General features: G+C 44.8%; 1 protein-coding gene across 1 annotated transcript in view; it reads left to right on the forward strand.

Annotated features, from left to right (window-relative positions):
- The window catches only part of ccdc170 (coiled-coil domain containing 170), a 104,926-nt gene that overhangs the window by 60,741 nt on the left and 31,808 nt on the right, over positions 1 to 12,377 (forward strand). Inside the window, exon 8 of the mRNA XM_043696503.2 lies at positions 4,732 to 5,049. Within this exon, the coding sequence (XP_043552438.2) occupies positions 4,732 to 5,049 (318 nt within the window). The remainder of the gene's footprint in view (positions 1 to 4,731; positions 5,050 to 12,377) is intronic.

The following is a 12,377-nucleotide window of genomic DNA, read 5'->3' on the forward strand; positions in this document are numbered from 1 at the left end:
CAGCGTGAAGCAAAAAGTAAAGAGAAAGATGAAGGAGCTGAGCTTCAGTTAACAGATACCCTGTTTGACAAAGTGATGCAGGAAAAACCTGAACAGGCAGAGGGTCAGACAGAAATGTTTAGTCCTGAAAGGCTAAGAGACTTGCAATGGCATGCGCATGCGTACTCTGAAAAGGAGGTAGACAATATTTCAGAAGGTTATTATCTGAAAGATAGAATCCTCAGACAGAAATGGAGACCATGGCAGGTTAGTGCAGAGGAGAAATGGGACAAAATGCACCAGATTGTGTTGTCAGTAGCATACAGACAGGAGGTGTTACGGGTAGCACAAGAACTACCTGTAGAAGGTCACCTAGGGGTACGAAAGACTCAGGCTAAGGTACAAAAACATTTTTATTGGCCTGGAATGCACAAGGATGTGGTTAATTTTTGCCGTACGTGTCATACATGCCAAATGGTAGGTAAGCCACAGGCAGTAATAAAATCAGCACCTTAGTTGCCAATTCCTGCATTTGTCGAATCTTTCACTTGGGTTATGATTGTTTGTTTGTGTAGGTCCCCTCCCTAGAAGGTAAAGTGGGAACTAGTGCTTGTTAACTATAATGGATGTGTCTCCCAGATGTCCGGAGGCAACTCCATTACGGAGTATCAAGGCAAAAAAGTGTGGTAGAGAAGTTAGTAGCTTTTTTCACCTGGTATGGGCTACCCAGACAAATTCAGTTGGATTAAGGGTCAAATTTTACTGCTAGGCTGTTTAAGGAGGTTATGGATAGCTTAGGTATACAGCACTTTAAATCAGTGCGTATCATCCTGAATCCCAGGGAGCTTTAGAAAGGTGGCACCAGTCCTTGAAGACCATGTCGAGAGCATACTGTCAGGATTACCTGAATGTTTCAGATAAAGGTATCCCATTTGCATTGTTTGCTATTAGAGATGCCCAAAATGAATCTACTCAGTTCACTCCCTTTGAATTAATATTCAGTCATGAAGTGAGAGGCCCTTTGAAATTTATGAAAGAAAAATTGACAGGACCAAAGTCGGAAATCGCACAATTAGATTACGTATCAGAGGTGAGGGACAGATTAAATAGAGTAGGCGAGTTAGCTAAGCAGCACTAAAGAAGGCACAGTGTAGAATGAAGCAGGTAACAGATAAAAGCTCTGAGACTCGGATGTTTTCCCGAGGGGATGACGTGTTAGTACTGTTACCAGTGATAGGAGATCCCTTCAAAGCCAGGTTTAGTGATCCCTATCAAATTAAGAAAAAGTTGTGTCAGATTAACTATTTAGTAAAGATGCCATATAGAAAAAACAGTATCAGGTATGTTATGTGAACATTTTGAAACCGTATTACACTAGAGAGAAAGAACTGGAGAAACAGGTGGACGTTACTGCCCTGCACAGTGAGGAATCAGATCCAGATGATGTGGATTTTGAGGTGCCTCAAAATAGATTAAAAAATGAAGACGTCCTTGAGGATTGGGACAGGTTATAAGCTATCTGTCTCAGGAGCATAGAATGGAATTGAAAGATTTGTTACTACAGTATAAGGACATTTGTAAGAATTAGATGGGGAGGACTAACACTATTGTACGTGAAGTAGATGTAGGGAACACTGCTTCGATAAAGCAACATCCCTATCAGCTTAATCCTCTCAAAGCCAGGCAGGTCCAGATGGAGGCGGAGGCCATGCTCGACGAGAACATCATCGAATCAAGCCAGAGTGAGTGGAGTTCACTGATTGTTTTAGTTCCCAAACCGGACAGGACTCAACTATTCTGCATGGGTTACCGGAAGGTCAACGCTGTTCCAAAATCGGAACTCATATCCAATTCCTAGATTGGAGGACTGTATCGTGAAAGTCAGACAAGCCATGTACATCACCAAGTTGGATTTAATGCGTAGTTGCTAGCAGGTACCTTTATCAGAGACGGCGAAAGAAATTTCTGCGTTTGTCATCTGAAATAGGCCATATCATTTAAAGTGATGCCCTTTGGAATGAAGAACACGCCCGCCAACATTCTAAAGACTCATGAACAGAGCTGTGGCTGGGTTAACAAACCATGCAGTCTATTTGGATGATGTAGTGACCTTTAGTAAGTCCTGGAAAGATCACTTGGTGCAGTTGGCAGAGCTCTTTGAACGACTCAGAGAAGCAAAACTGAATTAAAACTGAATTCGCGAAAGCAGAGGTGACGTTCTTGGGACATAACATCAGTCATGGAAAGTTGACCCCACGAAACACACAGACAAAGGCTATCAAAAAATTTCCACGACCAACCTCAAAGAAAGAGGTGCTTCGATTCTTAGGACTCAGCGGATTCTATCAGAAGTTTGTTCCAAACTTCAGCAGTGTAGTGGCACTGTTAACTGAAGTGCTGAAGAAGAACACAAAGTTTCGGTGAACAGAACCATACCAGGAGGCATTCGAACATTTGAAATGGATATTAACCACCAAACCAGTTTTAGCTCCACCAAACCTTTCAAAACCTTTTAAAATCACCATCGATGCTAGTGACATAGGAGTTGGAGCTGTACTCCTACACGAAGATGAGGATGGGGTTGAACTGCCAGTGGGTAACTTTTCGAAGATCAACATCCCCCAGAGGAAATATTCCACAATCGAAAAGGAGCGATTGAGTTTGGTATTGGCCTTACAACATTTTAATGGATATTTCACAAACAATATGTTGGAGACTCGTCTCCTTTTCGATCAGTAGCTTTTTACGCAGGAATTCCTAACAAGGAGAAAAGACACACAGGAAGATCCGAGGACAAGAACCTACAGCTGCCTGGTTTTACAGATAAGAAGTGTTGTTTCGTAAATTTTAATTGGGAGTTTTATCAGGCTAGTATTATAGAAGGGAAGCTAAAAGGTAGGTTAGAGAAAGAAATTGTAAATAGTGGTTAGTTAATTATTGCTTAAAGTGTAACAGAGAATAAAGTTGTCAATTTTTACTTTAAATAGTTCTTGACCACTCGAATTTTACAGATTACTGCACGGGATAAATCTTTTGTGTTGCTGGTTTTAAATTAAGCAGGAGGGTTTACCCTGTGTTGTAACAATTGGGAAAAAAATGTAAAATCCCTGCCTGTAGGGTGGCGACATCTCCAGACATCCACAAACCCTAACTCCACACACAGATCCACTAATTGTTTAGTTTGTACAGAGTGTATCGGGGCCTTTGGGCAACCGATCTACCACGGGATCCATAAGACAATTAAAATCTCCCCTATAATGCTATGCCGGGACTCAAGACAGATCAGTTTAGAGAACACATCTACCAGAAATTTGAGGGAATGTGCCGGAGGGCAATAAACATTTCAAACAACATATTCTTCCCCGTTTATCATGGCTTCGAGGATTACAAACCTCCCGTGTGTGTGTCTTTAACAGTCCAGTAATTTAAAAGGGAGATTCCTCCTAACCAATATAGTCACTCCCCTACATCTGGTACTAAAAGATGAAAAGTAAACCCAATCGAAGCCGTTCTGCTGTAGTTTCAAATGCTCCTGTAACAAAGTAATATCCACGTTTTCCTTTCCAAGACTCGAGAGTACTTTTTTCCTCTTAATTGATGAGTGACTCCCCTTGATGTTCCACGTACACCACAAGTCATTAGCCATAGCCTTCTGCAGTAACATTTAGATTCCAGAGAGGAGGAACTCGAATTATGAATCACTAAGCCTTAGTGTTGCAAGATCCATCGAACATAAAATAATAGCCGCCTTACTGATATATATGGTCACTGCTTTCCTTCCCGGCTGCCCCTCTGGTCCTTGTCACTTCCCCCACTGCTCCCGCTCCTTCTGTGAAAGGAAAAACACCGCTGTCCGCTACCGGTAAGTAATTTTTTAAAAAAACTGCCTTACCTTAGCTGCAGTCTCCCGGGTTCGTCTTCTCTCCGCTGCTGCTCACACTCAAAATGGCCGTTGTTGTCGAAGGGTGAGTATTTATACTCACTGCTTTTCTTCCCGGCTGCCCCTCTGGTCCTCGTCACTTCCCCTGCTGCTCCCGCTCCTTCTTAGCTGCAGTCTTCCGAGTTCGTCTTCTCTCCGCTGCTGCTCGCACTCAAAATTCCATGATATGATGTGATGTGATAAATGCAGAGTTATGGGAATATGGTAGGGAGGTTAGGTCTGGGTCAGATGCTGATGAAGGGCTTTTGCCCGAAAAGTCAGTTTTCCTGCTCTTTGGATGCTGCCTGACCTATTATCCTTTTCCAGCACCACTCTAATCTTGACTGTGATCTCCAGTCCTCACTCTCGCCTGGGTCAGATATGTTCAGAGCATCAGTACAGACTTAACAGGGCAAATGGCCTTTTTCTGCACTGCTGGGATTCTGTAGATGTAGACCTCACTGGCTGGGCCACATTTATGACATATCCCTGACTGTCACTGGGAAGGTGGTGTTAAGCTGCCTTCTTCAACCACTGCAGTCCATTTGGTGTAGGTAGACAATGCTGTTAGGAAGGAAATTCCAGGATTTTGACCCAGCAACAGTGATACATTTCCAAATTGGGATAGTAGTGAGTGGCTTGGAGGAGAACTTGCAGGGGTGGTGTTCCCATGTATCTGCTGTCCTTCTCCATCTAGATGGTGGTGGTCATAGATTTGGAAAGATGACCCTTGATGAATTTCCACAGCTTGAAGATTGTGAATAATGGTAGATCACTGCTTCTTGTTGCTGTTTGTATACTTGTTCCAATGTTTATTCTTTGTAACCTCTCAGGACTTGGACAATGCACTGAATGCTAAACACCACCTTGAAAGAGAGAACAGAAGCCTCCAGGACAGGCTGGACTCAACACAAAGAGCATGGGAAGCCTCCAAATTAGAAATAAGAAGCTGGGAACAGCGTTCCAAAGAGCTGGATGGGAGTTTACTGACCAGTGTGTGTAAGGCCAAATCAGTTCATACTCAGTTAGAGGCATTCAAGCATCAATTGGCTTTCCTACTCAACAAGACAGATGTGATAGTTCCACCCACTGAAGATGCAATCAAAGAAAGAATCCGTGATGTTTGTAACAGTGAGGAAGCTAGCAAACAGGTAAGTGGTCTACATAAATATTGAGGGCCGTAAAGTTGTCATTAAAGTTGGAGTGGTGGGATTTGATCTGCTTGGTATTCAGGAAACTGTGTGGGAGAGGAGCAGACTTGGTTGTAGGTAATGACCCATTTCCATAATATTGCTCCATCTCTGCCTGTATCTCAGTACATCCACCGCTGTGACGCTCATTGACACTGGAGTAGAGTGGTGCTGGAATAGCACAGCAGTTCAGGCAGCATCCTCGGATGCTTCCTGAACTGCTGTGCTATTCCAGCACCACTCTACTCCAGAATCTGGTTTCCAGCATCTGCAGGCATTGTTTTTACCTCACTCATTGACACTCCAAACCCATTCTAATTGTCTATTTGTTGCCTTTCCATCCTCCATCCCTGATTAAATTAAGGTCATCCTTAGGGGGGGTGATGATCCCACTGTTTATCCAGAGACCCAAGTGGTGTTTTGGGACCCGGATTCAAATCCTGCCATGACAAGTGATGGAGTTTGAATTCAATAAAAATCTGGAATTAAGAATATAATGATGGCCATGAACCCATTTTCGATTGTTGGAAAAGCCCATCAGGTTCAGTCATGTCCTTTCAGGAAGGAAACTGATTTCCTTACCTGCTCTCAACTACATGTGACTTCAGATCCACAGTAACAGATCTTTGAGATGGGCAATAAATAATAACCAGTGCCATCCTCATCCCGTGAATGAATAAACTTTTCAAAAATTCAAATTTGCATCATCTTATTTATCTTTTAGCTTTGTTCTCACTAATTCATATCGACTTCCACCACCTTGTTGCTACTATTCTCAATACTGTGAGAGTACTCCTACAAGGCCTGGTCCTCCTTGGATGATGGGGGAAGTGGGGGGAGGGTAATGGATCTGAGGTCAAGATTAGCCATTATCTACTTTAATGATGGAACTGGCGCAGGTGGCAGACTTTCTCATATTCTGACATACAGCTATGATGCACAAACCTTGTGTACAAAGCCTTGTGTGGGTGCAGAGGTCCGTAGCACAAGGTGTTGGTTCCTTTTCAATTTACCCTGGAATACCTTGTACTCTGGAAAAGGGAGGTGAAGCAGTGCTAGAACCCTGCTACCTAATGAGCTGGGGTCTGATTTGTTCACAGATTGGCAGCAAGCATTCTTGTCTCTCTCGCTTCACTTGCCTGTTGGATTATGACCAGGGTTTGGAGGACATGGGGGAAAAGTAAGCTCCCTCTTTTCTCCCCCTACTCATACCCATATTCTCAATTGGAGAATGGCGTGGGAGAGGTGAAGGCTGTGCAGTTGGCCTGCCCCAGGGGTTCCTGAGGCCCACATAAAATACAAAGTCTGGAATCCAGATATACTTCGATAAGGCCAGGTACTTTGTCTTTGATTGAGACATGAACAGACCATTCACTTGATTAGAGGAGATGCAGGACGGTGAGCACCATATACATAGACTGCTATCCCTCTGTATTCCTGATGAAGGATTTTTGGCCGAAATGTTGATTTTCCCGCTCCTCAGATGCTGCCTGACCTGCTGTGCTATTCCAACACCATTCTAATCTTGACTGCTATCCCTCTGTAGTCAGGTTTTACTGTAATTCAATACTTTCTGAACAGATTCTATCAGAAGTCCTTAACTTCCTTTGTTATGAGAATCTGCCTCCCATCTCATTAAAAATGCCACAGGTCCACTATGATACAAAACAAGTGCTTTATCTGTATAAAAATTAGTTGTCCAATGAGACAGAAGTTGCTGGAAGAGTCAGCAGCATCTGTGAAGATAAATCAGAGTTAATGTTCAGGTCCAGTGGCCCTTCCTCAGACCTGAGGGTGGCTAGGAAGATGTCAGATTACATGTAGGAAATAGGATGGGGGGAGGGGGTAAGGAGTAAATGACGGGTGGGAATGGAGCCCAGAAAAAGAGAAGAACAGTTGGACAGCCGAAGGACGGGTTGGACCGAAGGGTCTCTTTCTATGCTGTACATCTCTGTGACTCTGTGAATGGATAATGATCTGGTTAGGAAAGTGAATAGCTGTTAATGGAGCCTGTTACTGGCTAACAATGTTACTTTATGTGACTGGAAGATTGATGATATTATCTCTAATACAATATGAGGGAGTGCTGCATTGAGAGAGGTTGGAAAGACCAGTAAGTGAACAATAAGCTTTAGAGTCCTTCCAACATTTAAGCCTTCTTTAATGTGTACCAGCAAATATACTGATGTTATTGAGTTTTTAAGAATGCTCTACTTTACAGATCTTTGACAAAACACAGCTGTTTATGGCCTGATTAAGTCAAAGGTAGCAGGCTATTCGAGAAACCTGGGTTCAAGTCCCACCTGCTTCAGATATGTGTGATGACATCTCTGAACAGGTTGACTAGAAAGTAACTAACAGACAATTTTGAGATAATATATCAATATTAGAATGTTTAACAAGTTATTTCCCAAGTGTGACAGAATCCCACAATGTCTGTGATATTAAGAGCTGTGAATGAGCTAAAACTACCTCTAACATATATACAGACTTTAAATCTATTCATTAGATTTAAACAGCACGCATTCATTAATCATATAGTCAATCTTTGGAAATTAGATGCAGTTTTAATTTTCCTCTCCTGTCATATCAAAAAGGAATTAACACAGAGTGTGACTAGAACCAGGCTCAAATGCCAATAAAACTGACACTATTGTTCCTGGTAGTTATTTGTCATGTACTGGCTCCTGGGGTGAGCTGCTGGTAGTTTGGTGCAGCGGCCTCTCCCTGCTGAAACTAGGCACCAACTCAAAGACATCTCTTCCTACCCCACCCCTTGACCATGACCTCACACCTCCCCCCAACCCCCCATCAGCAAGCCATCATCTCCCAGACCATACAGAGCCTCATCACCTCCGGAGATCTTCCACCCACAGCTTCCAACCTCATATTTCGGAAACCCTGCACTGCCCGATTCTACCTCCTTCCCGAGATCCACAAGCCTGACCACCCTGGCCGACCCATTGTCTCAGCATGCTCCTGCCCCACCGAACTCATCTCCACCTACCTCGATACTGTCCTATCCCTTGTAGTCCAGGAACTCCCCACATAGGTTCGGGACACCACCCATGCCTTCCATCTCCTCCAAGACGTCCGTTTCCCCGTCCCCCAACGCCTCGTCTTGCCCTGGATATCCAGTCCCTCTACACCTCCATCCACCATGACGGGGGCCTCCAAGCCCTGTGTTTCTTCCTCTCCCACCATCCCCAACAGTACCCTTCCACTGACGCTCTCGTTCATTTGGCTGAACTGGTCCTCACCCTCAATAATTTATTTCGAATCCTCCCATTTTCTCGAGACAAAAAGGGTAGCCATGGGCACCTGCATGGGCCCCAGCTATGCCTGTCTCTTTGTTGGCTACGTAGAACAGTCCATCTTCTGTAGTTACACCGGCACCACTCCCTACCTCTTCCTCCGCTACATTGATGACTGCATTGGCGCCACCTTGTGCTCCCACGAGGAGGTTGAGCAGTTCATCAATTTCGCCAACACATTCCACCCTGACCTTAAATTCACCTGAACCATCTCTGACACCTCCCTCCCCTTCCTGGACCTCTCCATCTCCATCAATGACGACCGACTCAACACCGACATGTTTTACAAACCCACCAACTCCCATAGTTACCCGGATTACACCCTACCTCCCACCCTACCGCCTGCAAAAATGCTATCCCGCATTCCCAATTCCTTCGCCTCCGCTGTATCTGCTCCCAGGAGGACCAATTCCACCACAGAACACACCAGATGGCCTCCTTCTCTAACGACCGTAATTTCCCCTCCCACGTGGTTGAAGATGCCCTTCAACACATCTCGTTCATATCCCGCACCTCCGCCCTCAAACCCCACCCCTCCAACCGCAACAAGAACAGAACCCCCTGGCCCTCACCTTCCACCCCACCAACCTCCACATAAACTGCCTCATCCGCCGACATTTCCACCACCTACAAATGGACTCCACCACCAGGGATATATTTCCCTCCCAACCCCTATCCGCTTTCTGCAAAGACCATTCACTCCGTGACTACCTGGTCAGGTCCATGCCCCCCAACAACCCACTGTCCCCTCCTGGCACCTTCCCCTGCCACCGCAGGAATTGCAAAACCTGCGCCCACACCTCCTCCCTCACCACCATCCAAGGCCCTAAAGGAGCCTTCCACATCCATCAAAGTTTCACCTGCAATTCCACACGTCATTTATTGTATCTGTTGCTCCCAATGCAGTCTCCTCTACATTGGGGAGACTGGACGCCTCCTCGCAGAGTACTTTAGGAAACATCTCCGGGACACCCACACCAATCAACCCCACCACCCCGTGGCCCAACATTTCAACTCCCTCTCCCACACTGCTGAGAATATGTAGGTCCTGGGCCTTCTCCACCGCCGTTTCCTCACCACTGACACCTGGAGGAAGAATGCCTTATCTTCTGCCTCGGAACCCTTCAACCCCAGGGCATCAACATGGACTTCACCAGTTTCCTCATTTCCCCTCCCCCCCACCTTACCCCAGTTCCAAACTTCCCGCTCAGCATCATCATAGAACATAGAACATAGAACAATACAGCACAGAACAGGCCCCTCAGCCCACGATGTTGTGCCGAACATTTATCCTAGCTTAAGTACCTATCCATGCACCTATCCAATTGCCGCTTAAAGGTCACCAATGATTCTGACTCTGCATCTCCCACAGGCAGCGCATTCCGTGCCCCCACCACTCTCTGGGTAAAGAACCTACCCCTGACATCCCCCCTATACCTTCCACCCTTCACCTTAAATTATGTCCCCTTGTAACACTCTGTTGTACCCGGGGAAAAAGTTTCTGACTGTCTACTCCATCTATTCCTCTGATCATCTTATAAACCTCTATCAAGTCACCCCTTATCCTTCGCCGTTCCAATGAGAAAAGGCCTAGCACTCTCAACCTATCCTCGTACGACCTATTCTCCATTCCAGGCAACACCCTGGTAAATCTTCTCTGCACCCTCTCCAAAGCTTCCACATCTTTCCTAAAGTGAGGCGACCAGAACTGCACACAGTACTCCAAATGTGGCCGAACCAAGGTCCTGTACAGCTGCAACATCACTTCATGACTCTTGAATTCAATCCCTCTGCTAATGAACGCTAATACACCATAGGCCTTCTTACAAGCTCTATCCACCTGAGTGGCAACTTTCAAAGATCTATGAACATAGATCCCAAGATCCCTCTGCTCCTCCACCTTACTAAGAACCCTACCGTTAACCCTGTATTCCGCATTCTTATTTGTCCTTCCAAAATGGACAACCTCACACTTGACAGGGTTGAACTCCATCGGCCACTCCTCAGCCTAGCTCTGCATCATATCTAAGTCCCTTTGCAGCCGACAACAGCCCTCCTCACTATCCACAACTCCATCAATCTTCGTATCATCTGCAAATTTACTGACCCATCCTTTGACTCCCTCTTCCAAGTCATTAATAAAAATTACAAACAGCAGAGGACCCAGAACTGATCCCTGCGGAATTCCACTTGTAACTGGGCTCCAGGCTGAATATTTACCATCTACCACCACTCTCTGACTTCGACTGGTTACCCAGTTTTCTATCCAACTGGCCAAATTTCCCTCTATCCCATGCCTTCTGACTTTCCACATGAGTAAAGACCTGTCATCAAGACCATCCTCAAGACCTGTCCCACCTGTCAATCTTCCTTCCCACCTATCCACTCCACCCTCCGCTCCGACCTATCACCTTTACCCCTTCCTCCATCCACCTATTGCACTCTCAACTACATCCTCCCCAAGCCCACCCCCTCCCATTTATCTTCCCACCCCCGAGGCTTCCAGCCTCATTCCTGATGAAGGGCTCCTGTCTGAAACGTCGAATTTCCTGCTCCTCGGATGCTGCCTGACCTGCTGAGCTTTTCCAGCGCTACTCTAATCTTGACTCTAATCTCCAGCATCTGCAATCCTCACTTTTGCCGTTTCTGATGCTATTATTGATAATGTCAGCACTCCGTGTGACCAGACCCTCTTTCTCTGCCCAAGGTACCCTGCTTTGCCATGTTGGAAATACAGTGAGAGCAACAGCAGATCCAGCCCACCTGTAATTGCCACCCTGATTGGAGTTTGCAATGTCTGTCCACAATACTGAGAAACACATAGGCAAGTGGGCTACTCTTAACTCAGATCAACTAAGACTATTGGTCAGGTCAGGAAGGCATCAGATTGAGATGAACAATAAAACAAGAATTCTGTTGGTTATTGCGGACCTTATTATGTCATTCCAAGAGACAACCTACATAATCCTCAAGTGTGTTATTACGAAACTGGGTAAACCCCTCTGCTAATTTAAACCCAATACACGGAGAAGTTCACCTCATGCCGTAATCTGTTAAATTTCGAGAGGCACAGAGCTATCCCAGAGCTCACTATTTAAAGTAAAACTGAACAATTTCATTCTTTAAGTCCAAACGAGAACATTAAACAACTCCTTTTCCTTAAACCTATCTTTTACCTCCCACTCTACAGTACTGGTCCGATTTTAAGATTTACAAAAAAAACACATTAAAAAATATGATTAAGATTTACAAAAAAAAGTCATGTTTCAAAACCAGTTAGCTTGTTGATTGTCCTTTGTAGATTCTTCACTGTATTTTCCTGGGTCCTCTCTTCAGTTATCTGCTGCACAGATCTTTCATGTGAACAGGTACCCTTCAGATGGCTATTCATCTAGCAGTATGTACTTGCTGGTGCTTGGCAGTTCTCCCCCCTAACTGTTCAAAATGTCTGTTTTTATACCCTAAAACATCGGACCATTTCATTGGTTTGATGTCATCCCAAACAGTAAACTTCAAATTCAATCGGATTTTGGTATCTGGGGCATAATTTAAACTTATTGGCTGGACTTGAATTTGTTTTTGTTCCATGGCAACAGAACTCCAGCTATTTTGACCAAGTGTTACATTTTTCACCTTGTTCAGGACACTTTGTGCTTTCAGTCTGTCCTTGTTAGCTTCCTCCCACTCTTAAAGATACAGTATACCTTTACAACATACAAATGGAGGGCTTTCATCCTAGCTCAACTTTTATTTCGCTCAGACAATAATTCATTGTGAGAGACTTTTGAGCAGCTTTGAGCATATCCATCACCTTTTTGACAAAGTCCCATTGAGGGTAATCTCCCATCCCTGCCGTTACCCCATTTTCACTTGCCTCTCGTCAAAAGTTCCCTGGATCTGAGCATAGTCTGGATAATCAAGCTATAATAATTGATCTGTATCAAAGTACATCTTACATCAATTAAAAATTTACTA

The sequence above is a fragment of the Chiloscyllium plagiosum genome, unplaced genomic scaffold (assembly GCF_037043375.1).
Source record: "Chiloscyllium plagiosum isolate Xiang-an unplaced genomic scaffold, Cpla_swu_hap1 HiC_scaffold_10, whole genome shotgun sequence".
NCBI classification, from domain to species: domain Eukaryota; kingdom Metazoa; phylum Chordata; class Chondrichthyes; order Orectolobiformes; family Hemiscylliidae; genus Chiloscyllium; species Chiloscyllium plagiosum.